This window comes from Chanodichthys erythropterus, chromosome 3 (genome assembly GCF_024489055.1).
Source record: "Chanodichthys erythropterus isolate Z2021 chromosome 3, ASM2448905v1, whole genome shotgun sequence".
Classification (NCBI taxonomy): Eukaryota; Metazoa; Chordata; class Actinopteri; order Cypriniformes; family Xenocyprididae; genus Chanodichthys; species Chanodichthys erythropterus.
The window spans coordinates 35149189-35172216 of NC_090223.1; the positions used below are offsets into that span (position 1 = coordinate 35149189).

Here is a 23028-nt window from a genome sequence, read left to right on the forward strand (position 1 = left end):
GTGAAGGCAAAGATGAATTTTCAGCAGCCAATACTCCAGTCTTCAGTACTGAAAACAGCTGTTCTGCTTAATTGTTTTATGTAAACTGAGATACATTTTTTCAGGATTCCTTGATGAATAAAAAAGTTCAAAAGAACAGCATTTATTTGAAACAGAAATATTTTGTAACATTATACAGTAAATGTTTGTACTATCAATTAAATGCTGCATCGTTGCTAAATAAAAGTATAGTTAATTTCTTCCCCCAAAAATTCTTACTAACCCCAAACTTTTGAACTGAAGTGTACATATGCAGCAATAATCGAGCTGCAATCTTCATCAACTCGTCCGTCAGGTACATTGCTTAATTGAATATTTGAAGGACTAAACGCACATTACGCATCACCCCTTTTTTCGGAGAATGCGATGTGTTTACTAAGCCGAACTACAATCACATCAAGGAGGTCTGTTAGTTCAGCTTTTGAGGAAACTGGACTGGTGCGAGATTAAGCATGTAAAAAAGATGAATTATTGCTCTAGTGCGACTGAAATCGAACTTTTAAAGTGCATGTAAACAAACTTATTGAAAGTACTAATGGCTGCTTTGTGGTGGCAGCAGCAGCACTATATGTGCATCTGTTGAGAGTGTGGCTCACCAGCTGGTGCGCTCTGGGATCTATTTCAAAGTCTATTCACATTTTATACATGTATAAGGTACTGTGAGGGAGATAAGTGCAAGCATAGCAGGTCTTCTGTGCAGCATAAGTCATGTGTATTGACCAAGAAAACATCTGTCCCTTTTGAGGGGAGAGCGAGGTCTGACATAGCAGAACACACGCTCCAGACTGTTTCAGATGTTCACACTGGCACTGAACATTTGAGCTTTTCCAATCTGTGTAATTTATTCCTGCCCCCTTTTTTTCAGATTTGTATACTTAGATCACTCCCAGTATTCGCCTAATTGGTTTTTTGAATGGTGTTTGGCGGCGCTCTGACTGCCTGGTTAATATGTATGCTGTGGGCTCAACCAGGCATGGTTAGCAAAAGACGGATATTGCATAGTGTATGAGTGGGTAATTGGGAAACAGGTGTGGGTTTGTGTGTGTGTGACTAACCGTCTGTTTGATATCAGGAATGCCAATCCGAAAGACCATCATAGCTATGTGTGTATCATCAGGTGCATTGCTCGAACTCCGCTCTCGTAGCTTCCGCTGCTGTTGTTGCTGCTGCTGCTGCTGATTAGCCGGAGTTTGGTGGGTGGGTCCAGGGTTGGACGAATACGGGTTGGCCGCATGGCCCGGGTTGCCAGGTCGTAGCGGTCTGTCTCCTGGGAGTCGTCCAGCCATTGTGCCTTTTTGCCTGTGCCCCTCTTCCCTGCCTCCTCTCAAACGCCCTGGTCCTCGCCTGATGTCATCTTCATCGTCCACTTCCTCTTCGTCGTCCAACTCCAGCTCTCCGTTCTCCTCCTCGCCTTCTTCGTCCACGCCATCATCGTCCATTTCCTCTTCCTCCTCCTCCTCCTCTTCCTCTTCCTCTTCCGCCCCTGGATATAGGTGTTGACTGTTTCCCAGCATCCTTTGCTGCTCCTCGTCGCTGGAGAGGGGGCTGAGCGGCATCGTCATGGCGACAGGGAGAGTGGCACCAGCGGCAACGGCATCATCCCCAGAGACACACTGTGAAAAGAGAGGAGGAGTGCAGGCATGAGAAATAGCGAGAGGTGGATGATGAGAGGAGGAGAGAGCAGACTGAGAGAACAGAAGTAGGAGTTTGAGAGAATATAAAGAACAAACAATCCCACATCACTCCATCACTCAGTGGCTCCCACCAAGTTGCAACAGGCCATTCATGCAGGACGTGTTCTTGCATTTGCAGCATTTTTAAACATGCACTAGAGTGACATCTTTGACTGTCGCAAGTTCACAACATGGCTCTGTATTTTAAACGTCAAGTTCCACAAGCATTACATTTTGAGACTCAGTGAAATGGAACAGAATCAAGACAAACATCTTTTAACATGGTCTGAAAACGTGGCTCTCACGGCAGGAAACTTTGAAAAAATAAGCAAGACTTGACGCAATGGTTACAGGCGTCTGCCTATTGCAAAGAAAATGTACAAAATGTACAAAGAAAAACAATAAAAAACAGCACAGGCATCTAGGTGGAACACAAAAGAAGATATTTTAAAGAATGTCGGTAACTAGACAGTTGACGGCACCTGTTGACTTACATGGTATTTTTTTTTATTCTACTATGGAAGTCAATGAGGTCCATCAACTGTCTGGTTACCAACATTGTTCAAAATATCTTCTTTTGTGTTCAACAGAAGAAAGAAACTCATACAGATTTGGAACAACTTGAGGGTGAGTAAATGATGACAAAATTTAAAAACTATCCCTTTAAAGGAATTCTATTTCCCAATATGTTCTTTTTCTCCCAAAAATTCTATCATCATCATCCTGTGCACCAGCTTCACAATTCAGTCAAGTATGTGGCAGAAATGTGAAACTCACATCTTTAAAATCAGCTCAAATATCTGACTTGAATAAAGCTAAAAACTCGCTAAAACGCTAAAAACTGTACATTTCAGATCTATCTGATAACATTGCTTAAATATAGGGTTGTTTTCTGTTATGGAGATTTCTTAAAATTTCTTAAAATTATCAGGATTTCGTTTTTAACTTTTAATTATGTATACATAAAAATGTATAAAACATTTCTTGACTGAAATATTTGATTGTTTTTCTCAAAAACAGGAGCACTTTGAAAATGATCAGTGAGCTGCATGTAGTTTTTTTGCTTTTTGCCTATGCTCTTGGATGCCTTATTAAGCATTAAAGTTAATCATTATGTACTGCAATTGTATTGAATTAACTCAAACAGATATCTTTGGGTTTTTTTTTTTTTTTTGGTGATCAGTCCCTTTAAGAACAGTTCTAATTCTGAAGACACCTACATTCTGTTCCATTCCATCGAATGCCGTCTAGCTGGTTATGAACGCAAGAACAGTCTCCGTGGGAACGGCCCCTCAGCAAGAAGCCAATTCTCATTCACAGACTACCACCCCTCATGTCCCACTTGCCCTTGTGTAAAACAAACACACTCCTTACAATGATGTGAGTGAACTGTCCATGTACAGACAGTCAAGCACTGCTTGTATTACAACAGAGAAAAGACATTTGGCTTCCACCGTCTCTTTACAAGTACACACTCGTGCACCTCTCATATTACAGCACAGACGGGACTCGTCTCTGTGCGCGCACACACACACACACACACACACACACACACACACACACACACACACACACACACACACACACACACACAAACAGCACAGTGTTGTAACTCCTCGTATGTCCCAGATCAGTAACAAAACCACTGTAGCCTAGCACTCTCCTTCAAACAGACCTCTTCAAAATAGGATTACTGTGTTTAGCTGAGGGAACAAAATACTTCTCTGTAGTGCCACTCACCCACAGCTGCTGTAAGGGCTCAGATGCTGCACCCACACTTTAGATGTGGAGGATATCATATGACAATGTGTCTTGTTCTTGTGCCAATCTGCTGTGGCATCCCAAAGTGTTCAGTATTACCCATAAAATCAAATCTCGCACACAGATTTTCAAACATTTTGATGCCAAAAATTCTCAAATAAGATGATCCTAATGTGATGTGATTCAATGTGATGATGCATTTTCCACAATAGTATTATATTGGCAGCTGTATATTCATGTTATAAACAAAACATAAACTAAAATAATTGTACTTAAGCAATTTATTAAAATATCTGGGAAAAAAAGATTTACTTTTTATAGCTTTTTTATAGTTTACTGATTCTTTTCACAAAACTAAATGCAGATTTCCCAATAGAAAATATTTTAAGAAATCTATCTGCATAGTTTTGTGGGAAAAAAAAATCACAGTAATCTTAAACTTTTTAATAATGTAATAAATAGTAAAGATTTTTCCCAGATAGTATTTAAAGTTTTTACAAAGCTTAAATTTACTATGTTTCCCCAAAAATTTTGTGCAAATTTTTGTTTTTGAATTTTTACTTTCAGAAACTACCATTGGCATAGCCAGTGGTCAGACCAGTCTTCAGAAAGCTTAAAGGGTTAGTTCACCCAAAAATGAAATTTATGTCATCAAGTACTCACCCTTATGTCGTCCCAAACCCGCAAGACCTTCATTCATCTTCGGAACACAAATTAAGATATTTTTGATGACATCAGAGGGTATCTGATCCACATAGGCAGCAATGATATTGTACCTTTTGAGGTCCAGAAAGGTACTAAAGACATTGTTAAAACAGTCGAAGTGACTGCAGTGGTTCAACCTTAATATGAAGTGACATGAATGCTTTTTATGCACAAAAACAAAACAAAAATACCAACTTTATTCAACAAATTTGTCTGTCCCTTGTCATACTGCTAAGCTATTTTCGTTGCAGAGCTTCAGTGTTTATGTCCGAACAGCGGCTCAGTATTGGCCAATACTGAGCCCGCATTCAGACATAAACACTGAAGCTCTTCAACGAAAATAGCATAGCAGTATTTGTTGAATAAAGTCGTTATTGTTGTTTTGTTTTTGCGCATAAAAAGCATTCATGTCGCTTCATAATATTAAGGTTGAACCACTGCAGTCGCGTCGACTGTTTTAACAATGTCTTTAGTACCTTTCTGGACCTCAAAAGGTGCAATATCGTTGCTGCCTATGTGGAACAGATACCGTCGGATTTCATCAAAAATATCTTAATTTGTGTTCTGAAGATGAACGAAGGTCTTATGGGTGTGGAACGGAGTACTTGATGACAAAATTTCATTTTTGGGTGAACTAACCCTTCAAACTAGCAATTTGATAAAATTTAGTGAATGTAAAAATAGAAAATCTTTACATTTAACACATTACAGGGGTCATGACTTTTAATGATTATTTTAATATGTTCCTTCAGGTTCACTTATAATGTTTTTTGCACACACACACATATAATATATAGATATATATACATACATACATACAAATGAAGCATTATGAAATCATTTACTCACGATTTGCAGTAGCTTCATCTTTCAACAAAAGTTTCTTTGCAAACTCATTACACTGTGCCTTGTTTACAAAAAAAAAAAAAACTTCAATTAAATTCTATGAACAAACTTAATTCTCAGACGCGATCCAGGACGTCATTAGAAATAAACCATCGTTCCTGATGCCGGTATCCATCTCAAGTCTGTACTGTTTAAGCAGGATGCTTCAAAGCGAACGTACCTTTACACTTTGTAATCACTGAAGCTGTCTACACTGGATATAATATACAGATGCCTATTCACTTTACTTCATGCACTTGAGTCTGCTGACAAAAGGAGAAATGGAAGAGTATTTCTCCTTTTGTCAGCAGACTCAAGTGCATGAAGTAAAGTGAATAGGCATCTGTATATTATATCCAGTGTAGACAGCTTCAGTGATTACAATGGGCTCTATATGCTTTTTGACACAACGGCGGCGATGCTTGCATCCAGTGTAGGCAAGTCAGCCTTTAAGCGACTGAAAGCCAGTAGACTGGGCTTATGGTGTGATGAAGTAAAACTATTTGTCAGTGTCTTGCTCTAGAGGCAGGCATATGCCAATGTATTAAGTCAATGTGTAATTATAATATCGAAAAACCACTAGAAGAATGCTATATTTTGTTGACTTGTGTACTTACATTATCCCAAATGTTACCAAGAATGTTTAAATCCAGAGAAATAAGCCATTTTAACCAGGACACGGACTGTGTCCAATCATCGCCTATCAAGACATCATACCCTCGTTACCCTCAAATTTTCAGTCTTATTTTGTAGAAACCACAGAAACACAAAAAACGCTTTAATATATTATGTGTTTTATTAGACAGGTGAGCAACTGTTTGGATACATTCATCGACAGAAAACTAATCATGTTATATAGCTCAACACATTAAGTCTTATTATTTGAATCTTGTTTTCTTGATTTACCACGAGTACCATGGTTTATCATGCCTAATATCGATCTAGCTTACTGCAGTGTGCAACAAGTGTCTCATAGTTGGTGCAGAGTGAACGCAGAGTAGCATTATAACAACTTTCAACACACAAATGTACCTAATAGGATAAATAAGCATTGTGTTACCCCACATACTCATGACAGGAAGCAGCGGAAGCGCTCGTCTGCGGCATAATAAAAGCTCCACTGCTCTCGAGCCGCGTGTCGCACATGTCTCTCATTAGCAATCGCTCCAGTGGCCTCGATCCACTTTAACAGCTTTCAGCCACACCCTGCTTCATACTACAGTAATGTTAATAAATCTTTAATACATTAGCCCATCCATCAGATTCTTTTCCACCGGCTGTAGACATGAAGACAACTCCTCCCATGATTTCGCAAAATCAAAGCATCATCAAGCTACACCATTGTTTTTAATAAGCGACCTAGAGCAGCGAAAAATTACATATTGTGCCTTTAAATGAATGCTTTGTTTATAATGAGGACATTGTAAGCTCTGAAACTTGCACAGGATGTTGTAGTGGTACAAAGACCTCTTATATAAGATCAAGCCAAATTAGTTTTCTTATGATTTGATTTTAATATGCCCCCGTTTATCTTTCACAGCCATAAGAATATGGTCTTCTTTCTCTCTTTAATTTTTTACGGATACCCCAGGATGCCCTCAGGGAACCTTGGGGGTCCCCAGACTTCAACTCTTCAACATAGATTGTCCAAAGTCCATGTCTGCCATCACCTTAACTGAGTTTTCATTAGAAGCACTGTGTTTTACCTCAGAAAGATTAGAAGCAATTGAAGCACTGAACAAGACATCATTGCCTGCCCGCCACCAGTGTTATTGACTCAGAACTGGAGGGCAGCTGGTGTTAATGTCTCTGCAGACACTTAATTCAGAAGCTGTTCCTGGGGGTACAGCAACATAATTTCTTTGTCTCACATGCCCATATCCTCAGCGCAGAAGCAAACTATTCAGAACGATAGGAAAATAGCCGTAAAACAGCTTAGCTGCATGAAGAATTTCAGTCATTCAATAAAAAAAAAAAAAAAACAACACTGTGTAAAATATACAGCGAGCAGCGCTATCAAAGTTGACAATGTGCCAAATACAATTACACCCAATTTGCATCTTCAACAAAGCACACAAATCATAATAGCTGTGAGCCTGTGGATTTGTTGTGAAGTGCCCCACAGAGTTAGTGAAACAGCTATGCTTCCTGACAGAGTATCTTAATACTTGCTTTAGGACTTTCCTTTGAGTCCAATGCAACATTCTGACCCTTAGTTTGTTGACCATCCGTCATTTTAAGCTTGAATTTTTATGAAAAGAGAAGTTGATTGTGTATGCGTGGGCAATGCAATTACAACACTGATTGCATTCTATTTTCTTAGAGGTTCATATGTGCTTATGCATGAGCGTGATTCAATTTTAGTGCATGAATGAGTTTTATGCTATTTATGTAGCCTATCACTTGCAATGCAAAGTGGCAGAGGCACTGCATCTGAAGCAGTTTACATACCATTTAAACGCTGTTAAGACTAGCATGACTGTGTGACATTGTTTTATACAATAGTTTGATAAATAAGAAGTTTATATTGTGTAACTTACAATTAACTTCCAAGCAGTGACATTTACTTGGTTTATTTTTGCTCCACCAACAAAAATATATCCAAAGGAAGCCACAGCAGTTCTAACAGAGCACAAGAAGCTCCTAGAAGCACATGTTTGATTGGCTTGTTTGATCAGTAGTGAATATCAGCTGTTTGACAAAATATCAGCACTAAAGGTGCATTCACGCCATATTGTAATTCCTGTAACTATGAGATTTTGGCTCGTAAAAAGTGTTCACGTCCTCACAGAGCTCGTAATTACAGCTTGTAAGCCGGGAGTTTTCTGAAAGCTCTGTACCACCTGACCGCTGTAGATTCACGCTAAGTTCACGCCACCTTGTATTTACCGAAATCCTGAGATGACAACACGTGACGTTGTATTCAGAGCTGTTTACATCCTTTTACTGGGAATTATGCGTTTCTGTGGCACCACTATCAACGCCTAAATGAATCTACAGTCAGGTGGTACATCGGCCACGTGGTACATGTGGGAGCTCTCAGAAAACTCCCAGCTTACAAGCTGTAATTACGAGCTCTACGAACACGTGGACACTTTTTACAAGCCAGAATCTCGTAGTTACAGTAATTACGATATGGCGTGAAAGCACGTTCATTTAGGCGTTGATAGTGGTGCCATAGAAACGCATAATTCCCAGTCAAGGGACGTAAACAGCTGTGAATATAACGTCACGTGTTGTCATCTCAAGATTCCGGTAAATAAGAGTTGGCGTGAACGCAGCATAAATGTCAGAACAACTGAGCAAATTAATGGACCGGAACTAATGTTGTATAAATATATAATTTGTCAGTGTCAATACTCCACCTCAGAGTCACCATAGGGCTTTTCACCCCAGGTTATCTTTGTTCTAAACACCGCTTTTAACCCAGAGCAAAGGAGCGTTTCACACTTGTAATTTAGAACTGCCTTTAAAAGGTGCTAAAGAGGATGTTTTGTTTTATACATTTTTGCAATATTACTTGAAACTGTCTTTACTAACTGATAAAAGACTATTTATTAGGTGCACTGAAAGTAATGATATTAATATACATCATCTGTGCACGAGGTAGGGCCTTAAAAACATCAACCAATCGTTAATGCGATCATCGCGTAAACGATTGGCCCTCTGGCTTGTCAATCACTGCCGTGACGTTCCTTGTGAGAGTCGAGCGCCGCGCTCCAGTAACTTTCCACACTCCACAGGCGCCGCATGCAATGTTTTTGTCCGGAGACAGGAGTAACAACTGCAGATTATGAGTTACCTGCGGTGAGTCCGACATAATGAATCCACTAACACGATACAGCGATTGCCAGGGGACTAACACTCATGTTCCAATACTCGTGCGGGAGGTTTGGGAGGCGTTCCCTCGAAATGAGCTGTGAAGGAGGGGGGCTGTTCTTACGCATGCGCTCATTTCAAAAACTCACTAACAGTCTTTGGTTTCTCAGTCCACTAAAAGATCCTCTGTAGCACCTTTAACCTTGGTTATGAAACCCTGCTCTGGAGTAGGGTTAGCGCCACTTTTGCGGTGTTAGAATGTTACAACTAGATGCTTAGCAACCGACAACCAATCACGTGCCTTATATGCACACGCTTTGGGCAGTCACGGAAACACCGCGCAATATATGTATAAACAGTCGTTTCTGTGTATGATAGGAAAAATGTCAAACGGCGATGGAAAACGCATCAACTGGAGTGAAGAAGAGAATGAATATTTCATTCATATTGCAATATTTATTATAAATGGTTTATCTGTTCACATCATTATTTTTTAATTTGCATGCCCTAATGCTTTAATCAATCTTTAATTAAAATAACTTCCTCTCCCTGTGACATCTCTTCTCTTCTCTGATGATGTATTTACTGGCGTGAGGGTGGGACAACCTGTCACTCACATGACAATAGCAAACCACAATGATCCAACAATCCAATCAATTGCAATCTAATAATTTTTTTCTTGTCCAAGAAGCCGTTTCATTTGGATATACTTCATAAGATTATCGCAACTTCCTTTTCATTCTGACTTTGCTGAGCAAAGACGCTTTTAAAGCGAAAGGTGACTGCATAAAACAGAATACAAAAAACAGAGAAGTGTTATGAAACAGGGCGTGTTTGATGCATAATGACAGGCGTGACCTGATCTGACAATGAGTGAGGGACAGAACGAGGAGGAACAGCAATATGTAATGGAGAAGATAAACACCAGAGGGATGAAAAAGGGTGAAAAATATGTGATGGGAACATTAAAGGGTTGTAAAAGAAATAATATGACTGTCAAAGAAAATAAATGACAATGGCAGAGAGAAATGGAGTGGGAAGAGAGGGCAATATGAAAGAAATACAATAAATGAAACACAAAGCCCTCTTATTTACAACCAAAGATCAAACTAATGGCCCTTTGGCAAGCTCTGTGAAATTGTGCCGTTGTGCAATCCTCCTTTGTCATGAATGGCGCCCTAAACCAAGAAACAGAACCACAAATGGGGTGTGATTTGGGCAAACACACTGACCATTTTCATGCTACTGGCCACCCAGAAAATCACTGTTCAACAGAGCAATGAAATAGACAAAAATAAATTAATAAAAAATAAAACATGATTAAGGGAGTAATGACAGTACAGGTAGTAAAATAGAGGAGGTTGGAAAAAGTAGGATAAAAACAGCAGTGATCAGAGGTAGACCAGCTGGTAGAATCTGAAAAAGCATATGGATAAGGACAAAAATGAAAGAGTAAAAAAAACTGGCAAAAGAAGAAAGTATATTTTTTCCTGCTGACTAATCACAGATGAGGGGGATTGAAGATGAGGGGAGGGGAAGCAGGAGGGAGCTGAGATAGAGGGCAAAAGGAGAAGGGTGGAGAGAGCTGGGGTGAGAGAATGAATGAAAGACAGAAAGAGTGAAGGCTAGGATGGTGATAGAGGGGGATTAGTCTCGGCAGGTTCTGGATCCAGGGAAAAGGAACTCTGGCACAGCGTGAGGAGAGAAATGTGAATTGAACAGATAGATTAAAAAGCAGAACACTGAGGAGCTAAACTCACATGTGGGAAGAGGTGTATAATGGCAGGGAAATATGTGAGAGAGAGTTAAAATTGAGAAAAACAGGAATGAAAAAGAGCTAAAGGGACCTAGAAGGGATAGTTAATGTTAATCTAAATGCTGCCCTCAATCCTTTCTTTCTTTCTTTCTTTCTTTCTTTCTTTTCTTTCTTTCTTTCTTTCTTTCTTTCTTCAAAAGGACATGATTTAAAAAAATATATATATTTCACCTCCCATGAAGCCTCTATTTACCCTCCAATAATTTTCAAATAAAACTTGAAGGGATAGTTCATCCAAAAATTAAAATTATCCCATGATTTACTCACCCTCAAGCCATCCCAGGTGTATCTTCTTCAGACTAACACAATTGGAGTTATATTAAAAAATAACTGACTTTCCAGCAGTGGTCGTATGCAAGTCAAGATTCCGGTGGAAGAGTGACCTCTGATCCAACGTATTGATGAACGCAGAGGCACAGAGAGAACAACAAAACACAAATTAGAAGTCTAAAAGGAGAATTTTTAAAGAGAATTATCAAAGGATTGTTTGTTTGAACTGCATATGAACCTCTGAGAAAATAGAACTGCGTCTACTCTTACCTAAGCTTACGTTACCCCTATATCCTATAGGATGCAGAGGTCATTCTTTTGCTGAAACTTGACTTGCGTATGGCTGTTGCCGGAAGCCAGTGATTATAGTTTATAAATGTTTAAATTATTTAAAACTTTATAAACTATAATCACTGGCTTCCGGCAACAGCCATACGCAAGTCAAGTTTCAGAAAGACAGAAAGAGTTAATTAAGAGTTAACAGAAAGAGTTAAATTAAATATGGATATTTTTCTTACAAAACACATCACTTCACTTCACAAAATCCTTTATTAACCACTTGGAGCAGTGTGGATTACTTTTATGATGGCATTCACCACCATTATAAAGCTTGGAAGAGAATTCATGATATTTTTAAATATATCTCTGATTGTGTTCGTCTGAAAGAAGATAGTCATATACACCTAGGATGGCTTGAGGGTGAGTAAATCATGGGATAAGTTTTATTTTTAGGTAAACTTTCCCTTTAATATAATAAAAATGCTATTATTTTTTTATTTATTTTCTCCTGTCTTTTTCAGAGCTTGACAACCTCTAATTACTATAAACATATGGGACATGGAGGTAAGTAAATAGAATTTTCATTTTTAAATGAACCTTTCCTGTGAATTCGATAAATCTGTAGCTACAGATAATTTCTTCTGCATTGTGACGTACATCCGAGTGATATGAAAAATGTTGGTTCTATCCATCAATAAAATTCTGAGATGTGGGTGTTGCACTCAAAAATGAATGCAAACTGGAAGTTGATTGTGGAGGGATGGGATTCAAGTTGATTAAATGATTGGAGACGTTTGGTACACATCACCAGACCAAAGTCTGTCATTTCACATTAAGACATTTTGATTAAAAATTATGAAGTCAAAAAAAAAAGAAAAAAAAAGAAAAGAAAAGAAACATATGCAAGGATGAATCGTTCAAAATAAAATCAATAACTAATATTTACAAAATAGATATGGTGAATTTTCATTTCATGCCAACTTTAATCTTTATAAACTAATAATTTTTGCATAAAAGATGCAGAATATGGGTTTGGAGCGACATGGAGGTGAGTAAGTAGATGGATTTTTAATTTTGGTGTGAACTTTTCCTTTAAGGACAGAGTTGGAAAGGACATGAAGGATGTCAGAGCACACAATGAACTGAGCATATCTCAATTAATCATCAGCAGAGGAGGAGAGATAAATCAAGACAAAGGAAGTGATTGATGCCCTCTGTAGGGCAAGAGTGAAACACAGAGCGATAACAAGTGCAAGATAACAGTATCTCTCCCTCTACGGTATCTTTCTTTTTCGCTCTCCTCCCATGGGTCCCTTCTCTCATTTACTCTGTCCAAGCGAACTTCCACTTTGTATTTCTACACAATTTTAATGAGCTTCAAGGTTATGGCACCTGTTTAGCGATTACTCGGTATCGAGGTTTCTAAAGTTTGACGTAGCACCTCAGGTTGCCATCGTGTCATGTAGAGCGTCTTTTTAAATCTTGCTTTTCCTGTTATTTTGAGTTCGTTTTCTATTTAGTTTTGATCATTGAATGTGACCCAATCAGAGTTGTAAATGATGAAATGCGTTAATTTTACATGCTGTAGAAATAAAAGCGATTACATTTTATCAGCATTATTGAGGTTTGTGTTGAGTTTTTTGGATCTTCACCTGGCAAGATCCCAAAAGAAATAATTATTGTAGAGTACTGAAGTGATAATTCCCTCAAAAAATGTGGTTATTTTCCACAGAAAAAAAGTCATATTTTTTAAATGTAAATGATGGCATAATTTTCATTTTTGAGTGAATAATCTTTAAGAATGACATAAAACCATTAATGTGTGTGTTATTTAGTGATGGTTTGATGAACAAGCTATCTATATTTGTCTTGACAAGAATTTATTGACTGAATGAGACATTTTGCATTGAAGGTACAATATGTAAAACTTTTGCAGTAAAATATCCAAAAACCACTAGGCTAGTGTTATATATTTTGTCCAGCTGATTACTAACAATATCTCTAATGTTTTCAACTACTTGTAAATCATGAGAAAATTCCCGTTCTAAACAGTGACACGGGGCAGTGCAGTCGCCTGTCAATGACGTCAGTTACCTTTGTTACCGTCTTTACTGACGTAGAAACCACATGACAACAGTGCCGTGGACAAATGCGGAAGTAGTGTCTAGCGTCCAGCAAACCACTAGCTCGCTTCAAGCAGTTCCTTATTTACTTCTTGCACGTTTTATGGTGGATTGTGTTACTTATTTATGGAACATAATTACTGTTTACCATCTGCCGCTGGTTCTGTCGACAAGGACAGCTCCCGTAAACTCATGACCGGAAAAGCGGAAGCGGCGCCGGAGGCTGTGTCATAATAAAAGTCCCGCTGCTCGTGAGGCGTGTGATGATCAATCGCTCCAGCTCCTCGTTCAGCTCCCGCAACACTCGGTCCTGCTCTGCTTCATACTACAGTAACGTTAGTAATCGCATCCACGGACATGAGTTCTTCCAGACTCCAATCCCTATTCTTTTGCACCGTCCATTGAGATGGAGACCACATGTCCCAAGTTTCCGCTCTAAAACTTGGCGTCATCAAACTACGCCTTTGTTTTGAATAGGCTTCTAGCGACCTCTAGCGGAAAAAAATATCACAAATTGTACCTTTAACTGTAGTAGGGCTGGACAATAATTCAATATCAATATATATCGCGATATATTTTTTTTCGATAACGGTGATATGATTTTTAAACACATTTCCGGTATTTCGATATATAACGTACATTACTGCATTTCTCTGAGGCGCAGCGGTTAGAAAGAGCAGAACGCGATTGGCTATTTGCGTGATGACGTACACCACATAGACAGGCAGCCATCAGCCAGTGCTCAGCATATCTATTGGTTAATATGCTTTGTTTAAAATAGCAACGTGGAAAACAGACAGAGTTCAGATAATGTATGTTTCAGTCGATGGATGCGCAAAACGTTACAACAACGATAATCAGAAAGCATGGATAAAACAGTCACTCTTTGTAAACTGTTAACAGCGAGTGCCGTCTGCTGTAATGTCCAGTCATTTACACCGTCATCACCCGTTGATAGCGCGCGAGTGCAGGTGAGACACGCATCTTTGTTTAAACTAAACTCATTTAAGCCTTGCTGATTTAAACTTTCAAGAACAAGTCGCGAAAGAGAGCTCGCGCGCTGTGAGAAGATTTGTGTGCGCTCATCCGAAGCGCGCACACGCTTATTTCAGTCAGCGCGCAAATACTGAGTTCTCTTTCACGTCTTGCGCTTCAGCGGACAAATTCATACAAAAATTATGTCAACATGGCGAGTATCCTAGCAAACATAGTCAGTTATGTCTTAAGACTTAAGTGAACGTATAACAGTCGAGAAAGACAGCGCATGTGTAACAGTACTGGATCGTGCATGTCTTAAAGGGGAAAAAACTATTCCTGCTGCCTGTTTTTAAATGTTAAATCAATCAACAAATAACAAAGAAATCACTCACTGCTCTTGACTGAATAGTTTTTGTAACTTCAATAATGATTCATCTTTATTTATTTTATACAGTGAGGATAATATGCAGTGTTATTTTATATTTGATTACTTTATCCATTTTCTGTACCTGAAAACTACTGTTAGATACCTGAAAAACCTGAAAAGCACTGTTTATTTTATTTGAATATTTGCTTTATTGTACTTATTTGTGATGTTGCTTGTAGTTTGATTGTTTGTTCTTATTTTCTTTATTTTTATTTGACAGTAGTCCTATTTTTATGGTCACGGTTTCGGTACGGTTCAGTATGTGCTAATAGCACGTACCAAAACCGTGACCCTAAAACCGTGATACGAACCGAACCGTGAGCAATTTGAACCGTTGTACCCCTAGTGTCATCAACACTCAACAGCGTCCCTGCCCCAGCAATGTGTTTTTGTTGTTTCTCACTGTTTTTTTCTGTTTTTACTGTTCACAATCTTTATCTTGGCTGAAGCACTTTTGTTTTAATCTATATTAAGGATAATAAAATCAGCCTACATTATTGTTTAATGTTAAAGATATTAATATTACTAAAGTGATTGAGTCTTATGTTTATTTTTTATGTTTGTATGAAGGCTAAATACAAATAAAAGCTGAACATAAATTTATTTGTACTGTTTTTTTTTTCTAAAATATTATATAGTTTTATAGGAAGAGATTTCATAGATTTGGCAAATTCTTTTTTCAGACATTTGTAGGTACAGACATCCATTGTGGCCGTTCTTGGCAGTTTTTCTGAGGCTATTATATAGTTCATATCGATATCGGAATTATATCGTATCGACCAAAATTAAGAATTATATCGTGATATAAATTTTGTCCATATCGTCCAGCCCTAAACTGTAGTTAGTGAAAAAAATCAGGTCAAACAAAGTAGTTTACTTGTGGCTTATTATTGTCGTTTTAATTGTGAATTCCAGTGCAACATGTTGCTTTTATTTATTTACTTATTTATTTTTAACTTTTTCTCAGTTTCTTTTTTATAGTGTTGAGACTTTGAGAAATAGCAGTTATTTACACAAAAATACATATAAATTTCAGTCTATGTGAGCCTTAAGCTTGTTTGCTGGTCTCCCAGCTGGTTTTAGTGAACTTTTGGGAACTTTTCAGCTAATCAGGCTGGGAGACCAGCTTAAACTGGCTTATAGTTATTGTTGCGCTCCTGGACCCACCTGTCAGTCATCAGCCCTTGAAGTTTATCTTTATTCACCCACTGCAATAGTCATATGTATAGGACAACCAACTGGTCATCTCACACCGTCAGGACCACCTGTGAGTTTTCAGCTGGAAAATCCGAATAGTCCTTCCGCCATCCCTAAAATGGCTTTTCTCTTTTATCGCTGAACACTCTCAGGTGTTCTGCCCTCTCTCTCTCACACTCTCTCTCTTTCACCCTCACTTAAATGTAGGACAAAGCATCTATATAGATAGATATTTTCAGTATCTCGGCCCCCAGGACATTATACTGGGAAACTTCCAAGGAACAGACCGTCCCACTTTTACACCACGAAACTGGAGCGGCCAATTTCTCTCTGATACATACACACAAACGCATACACACACACAAACGCATACACACACACAAACACACACACACGTACATACATACGTGCCCTTCCGTAATGCTCTTTGCATGTGAGAGACCATACAGGTAGGACAGGATGACGTGTGTGCACCAATATTCACTTCTGTCTCTCATGACCTCACGATCTTGCTTATTAGAAACGTTAGAGCACATATACCAATCAACCAACTAAGACACAAGCTCGGCTCCTCAGAGAGTTTCAGTCCTCAGAGAGTTATTCTGCAATCTCCTCTGAATAATGAAGCAAGTCATTTCAATTCCCTCCCTCCATCAGCCATCTTTACACGGGAGCTCATAAAACAATAACCGCCACACCATATTTCATGACGTGGGTAATAACAGTGACCTACTTCTGATACTCTTTTCCCTGTCATTTTCTCCTATTTTGAAGTGTTGGGAATTTCCAATTATGTCATTAAATCAAATACTCTCTTCATTGTGAAACGGGCTCGTCAACAGACACCATACAAGTTCACATTTGTATAGAAACTATCTGAAATATATTCCCACAGCAAAAGATGCCAAAAGCTCAAATCTCTACTGTGTATTCTGAAGGATTCTGGTCTGGTTATATAACAGAAATCAAATTAGAGAACTGAAAACAGCTGTACTTCCACATAGATGCACCTTAGGGGAAGCTACAAATCAAACTCCCCCATTGAGTCGACAACTCTCCACCATGGGGCTAATTAAGATCTCAGATCCCACTCTTTCAGACTGTCTTCTCCAAAATGGCTGCAATTTCAAAAGACGTTTATAAAATACTACAAGATTTGTAAAATATTTTGAGGATATAACTCACTCAACTACACCGTGTTCCAAATTATTATGCAAGTTACATATCAGTAAGATTTCAGTAGAACAAACATTCAGATTTTAGTTTTTCTAAGAAAATGTTTGTTTGTTTGTTTCTTTATTTATCCATGTATTTTTAGATAACTAGTATCAATCTCAGACAAAATAATTTGCCATGTCTATGGAAACTCTACTTAGACGTTGTTCCACATTATTAAGTAAGTCACAGTTCTGATGCAATATGGGGAGGAAGAAAGATCTTTCTGAAGATGAAAAGCATGAAATGGTGCAATGTTGTGCAAAAGGCATGAAAACAACTAATATTGTGTGAAACTGAATGGAGATTATCAAATTATCATAAGATTTGTCAGTGATTTAGAGCACAGCAGAACTCGGTCAGATAAAGGCTTATTAAGGAAAGTTCCTGTCAAAAAAATGTATTGTATTAAAAGGGCAGCTAAAAAAGCCAGTGTTGAGCAGCAAACAGGTATTTGAAGCTCCTGGTGTCTCTGGAGTCTCAAGAAGCTCTTCATGCAGGCTGGCAGTTGTGTGTAAAAATGCATTTTAGCCATCACTAACTAAATCTCACAAAGAGAAACATTTACAGTGGGTTTAGAAATATATTTTCAAACAGTTTTATTGCTTTGGTGTTTTTTTGCAGCATGGGATAGTGCATAGTGCATTGTATTTCAGAAGGCACTATCCTCCTCTTTATACCATAGCTGAAAATGGCCAGGTATGATCTCCACATATCTTGCAAAAGTCATTTTCAGAGACCTTAAAGGGACCTTCCATCTCACTTCCCAATATTCCAGCCCAAATCATCACCCACCAGCTCCTTGCTGACGTCGCAGTCTTGTTGGAACGTGGTGGCCATTCACCAGCCATTCAGAAATCCATCCATTTAGACCATCCATTGTAGTACAGCATTAGTCAGTGAATAAAACTATTTAAAAATGAGTCTTCATGTATTTCTAAACCCACTGTTAATGTTTCTCTTTGTGAGCTTTGGTTTGGAGTGGCTGAAATTCATCTTTACGCACAACTGCCAGCCTGCATGAAGAGTTTCTTGAGACTCCAGAGACACCAGCAGCTTCAAATACCTGTTTGCTGCTCAACACTTTTATCCTTTTATTACAATAAATTTTTTTTGACAGGAACTTTCCTTAATAAGCCTTTATCTGACCGAGTTATGCTGTGCTCTAAATCACTCACAAATCTTATGATAATTTGATAATCTCCATTCAGTTTCACACAATATTAGTTGTTTTCATGCCTTTTGCACAACATTGCACCATTTCATGCTTTTCATCTTCAGAAAGATCTTTCTTCCTCCCCATATTGCATCAGAACTGTGACTTGCTTAATAATGTGGAACAACCTCTAAGTAGGGTTTCCATAGATCTGGCAAATTATTTTGTCTGAGATTGATACTAGTTATCTAAAAATACATGGATAAATAAACAAACAAACAAACATTTTCTTAGAAAAACTAAATTCTGAATGTTAATTGTACTGAAATCTTACTGATATGTCACTTGCATAATAATTTGGAATGCAGTGTATAACGTCCCTCTCTCCTACTGACATTTCTAACAGATTTTTATTTTTTTTACTAAAATGTCAATATACCAGGGTTGTGCACCATTTAGAACTAAATTGAGAATGTTGATATATAGAAAGACAGACAGACAGATAGAAAAACAGAGAAAGATAGATAAATCTATCTATCTATTTCATAAACATTGTTCTTTTGAACTTTCTATTCATCAAATATTCCTGAAATAAATGTATTACAGTTTCTACAGAAATATTAAAAAGCACAAATGTTTTCAACACTGTTAATAAGATTTCAAACAAAGTCCCTTTCAAAGTAAGTCTGTTCACTCGGCGGCCACATTTGCAACGCCTCCGATCAGCTATTTCGGGCATCCAAGACCAAGTCCTATCTGTTTGAATGGGGGAATCCTGAAATCTCAAAAACTGCTTGGCGAACTCACATTTAAATAACATATTTCAAATCGGCAACAAAATCTGACATGAAGTGTCCCATAAATGTTGCTTCGTATGCTCAAATAGCGTTAAAAAAGCGCATTTTTGTGCAGCATAAGTGCGAGTCTCAGTCTACAGTGACGCAATGACTTTATCAATCAGCAGTTGGCTCTTTTACTTTTTTTACTACCATATTGCGCGTTGCAGATTCTCCAATTCATAACTAATAGGAGTGAACAGTCTTTCTATATCTAGTCTTTGTTTAAAAACAGAATATTAGAAGGATCATGTGACACTGAAGACTGGCGTAAAACAGTTATTTTTGATTGAAACAATATTTCACAATATTACTGTTTCCTGTATATTTGATAAATGCAGTCTGGTGAGCATAAGACACTTCATTAAAAAAAAACATAAAAAAAAATAAATTACAGACCCCAAAGTTTTCAACAGTAGTGTATGTATTGTTAATCATATTTAATAAATTAACTTTTGTAGACCAGGGTGGAATAACACTTAATTTCCCAGAATACATTAGTTGGTTAATTGCGTGCAATTCAGTAAATTCCTCTTTTTGCCATTCCAGATCAAATTCCAATTCAACTTCCTGTGATCCATGGCCAAATCAATTCGAATTTCAATTTATGAACTGAAAAGGAGCCGATTATTTCATTCAGCACTGTACTCTGACAAAACACGCTATTCTGAGTCAGAATCTGTCTCACACCCTTAAAAACATACTTGCATATGAAATTAGTAAAATTACACAGAGAGAAAAAAAAAAGAGAAGAGAGACAGCTTGAAAAGAGAAAATTTCCAGGGCCACTTCTTGAAACAGCTCAGCATCATGCCTACATTACAGCTGAGTGATTTCATATTCTTTTCACACAATGATGCTTCTGAGTTTAACATCAATCGCCAGTGACCTGTGGTTCTATAAGGAGAGCGTGAGATTCTTACACAGAGCAGCGGCCCACATACAGAGTATTTGTGAGCATGTTTCAAAGAGATGGAGAGAAAGAATAAGCGAGCATGTAGAAAATAGTTGGAGAGGGGAAAGGTCACAATGTTTTGCCAACAACAAAAAATAATGGCAACCGACTTGCACCTTTCTTTTGCTTGCTTGTGACAGTAATGTCACATCATGGCCTGTTCATCAGCCAGCCATTGGGCACATGACAGCGTCATATTTCTTCAGGGCACAAACCTGGCTCAACGGGCGCGGCGATAATGTCATAACAAGAAAACAGCTCTAGTCCGGACCACCTCTGAGAGGCCGAACAATGTCTCACTAGCCTGCGTTTTCTGGCTAGACTGATAAGAGCACAGACATCTCAATGGGAAAAGAGCTTGCCTGAAACATTCCTGAATGGAAGCACATAAAGAGGTTACACACATTAGAGCGGAACGCTGCAGGGGGAGAGAGTGTGTGGGCTCGGGGTTTGAAGCTAGGGTTTTTCATGCTTAAAAATGATTGGAGACACCATGCTTGATGGCACAAACGCAGGACGGATCATCCCACTACAAATGAGACATATTAATGCCATGCTGGTTTTAGTCCTTTTCTTTTATAATACTGCAGAAGATAGATGCAGATGTAGTCAAGAATGCAGTCTTAAAGGGTTAGTTCACCCAAAAATGAAAATTCTGTCATTAATGACTCATGTCATTCCACACCTATAAGACTTCATATTCAGAAAACAAATTAAGATATTTTTGATGAAATCTGAGAGTTGTTCTGTCCCTCCTTAGACAACCTATGCAGTTGCAACTTTGATGCTTCAAAAAGTTCAAAATTTAGTGTTTTTTATGATGAACAGATTTAATTTATGCTTTTATTCACATATAAACATTGATCAGCAAACATAAACAGAAGCTCAATCGAACCTGAATGACGCAAAGAACAAACCTCTTCCGGAAGCTCAAACATGCTGCGTAACCAGTGAGGTTCATTCTCGTGTGTTATGCAGCATGATTGAGCTTCCGGAAGAGTACAGTATCATATACTGTAAAACGATCAAGTCTCAATTAATATGGATTAGTTTTACGATCTCTTTATGAAGTGTCAAAGTTGCAATTAGGTTGTCTATGGAGGGATAGAAAGCTCTCAGTTTTCATAAAAAATCTCTTAATTTGTGTTCTGAAGATGAACGAAGGTTTTACGGGTGTGTAACGACATGAGGGTGGATAATTAATGCCTGAACTTTCATTTTTGGGGAAACTAACCCAGGGGCAGTACACCTAAAACTCCAGTTAAATAAATCTGAAATAAAATAAAACAAATATTAGATGGAAAACGTAACATATATGAAAATCAGAAATGTTGCTTTGGCAACTAACTGCAATTGAAAAATGAGCTAAAAAAAAAAAAAAAAAAAAAAATATATATATATATAATATATATATATAAAAGCTTTCAAAATATTAATAAATTCTGTATACTGATATAGTATATATTAAATGTGACCCTGGACCACAAAACCAGTCATAAGGGTCAATTTTTTGAAACTGAGATTTATACATTATCTGAAAGCTGAATAAATAAGCTTTCCATTGATGTGTGGTTTGTTAGGATAATATTTGGCCAAGATACAACTATTTGAAAATCTGAAATCTGAGGGTGCAAAAAAATCTAAATATTGAGAAAATCTCCTTTTAAAGTTGTCCAAATTAAGTCCTTAGCAATGCATATCCACTCACAAAAATAGGTTTTTTGATATACTTACGGTAGGAAATTTATAAAATATCTTCATGGAACATGAGCTTTACTTAATATCCTAAAGATTTTTGGCATGAAAGAAAACTAGCTATTGCTACAAATATACCCATGCAACTTATGACTGGTTTTGTGGTCCCAGGTCACATATAAAAAAAGCAAGTTTCCAATATTATTTTGTGGTGAGCAAAATATTTCAGAATGATCACTTTGATAACCCCTAATAGAGTCCCATTATATAGAACAACCAATTTCTCATTCCATATCAATTTCATTACATATTTGTCCTATAGAATAGAGTTGGCGGGTGCCAAACATAAATAAATTAAGTTTATGTTTGTGAAGCAAAATACTGCATTATACTTGTTAAATGACTGTGTTACACAATCAGACTACCTCGTCTTATTTGCCAATAAACTCTCCTGGCCTCTCTTTTTTCTTGCCTGTATGTCTGAAAAGACACCCTCAAGCGAACTTTAAGAGAACAGGACACTTTGGATCTGTGCAGTCCACAAAAGCTTCACTGACTCAGCCGTTGTGGTCAGCGTGTAGGTTTTCTGAGCTAATGCACTGAAGGTTTGTGTTAAAAACAGAGCTAATGGACACAGCTTATACAATAAAACTAGGAAGAACTTAATAAAGCCTATGTAAGCTATCATAAAAGCTTACAAATGGATCAGACACATAATATGCCCACAATAAATCAATATTGTGAAGTGAAGAAGAAAAATGTTTTTTTAGTCTAGGGGTGTCTTTGGGATAAAAGCCACTCTTTGGCTATTACAAATTAAAGCTCAGACAGGTACAGCAAAAAAAAAAAAAAAGAAAGAAAAGATAATTGAATGTAGTCTGAAGTAAATCAAAGAGAAAGATACATCTCAGAATAGACAAACAAAAAAACTGAGTGGAATCAATACCAAAATCCTTCACTTGCCCAAGCTGCTGCAGTATTAATGCGTTTCCCATAAGATGTGGTAGTGTATTTGCAGACTCCGTCTTTTTTTCATACTGCTATATTTTAACAATTTTTTGAGTATTTGATCTATAAATAAATGTGTTTGAGAGTATTAAAAACAAAACTGAAAATTCCTATCTGGCTGCAATTGGTTTTGTATTCAATTCAGGGTCCAAATGGATTTTACCACAAACTAAACTTCCACAAAATTATGA

At 37.6% G+C, this 23028-nt stretch overlaps 1 protein-coding gene across 1 annotated transcript in view; it reads right to left on the minus strand.

Annotated features, from left to right (window-relative positions):
- The window catches only part of shank1 (SH3 and multiple ankyrin repeat domains 1), a 104755-nt gene that overhangs the window by 63538 nt on the left and 18189 nt on the right, over positions 1-23028 (minus strand). Inside the window, exon 3 of the mRNA XM_067381943.1 lies at positions 1095-1652. Within this exon, the coding sequence (XP_067238044.1) occupies positions 1095-1601 (507 nt within the window). The 5' untranslated portion in view covers positions 1602-1652. The remainder of the gene's footprint in view (positions 1-1094; positions 1653-23028) is intronic.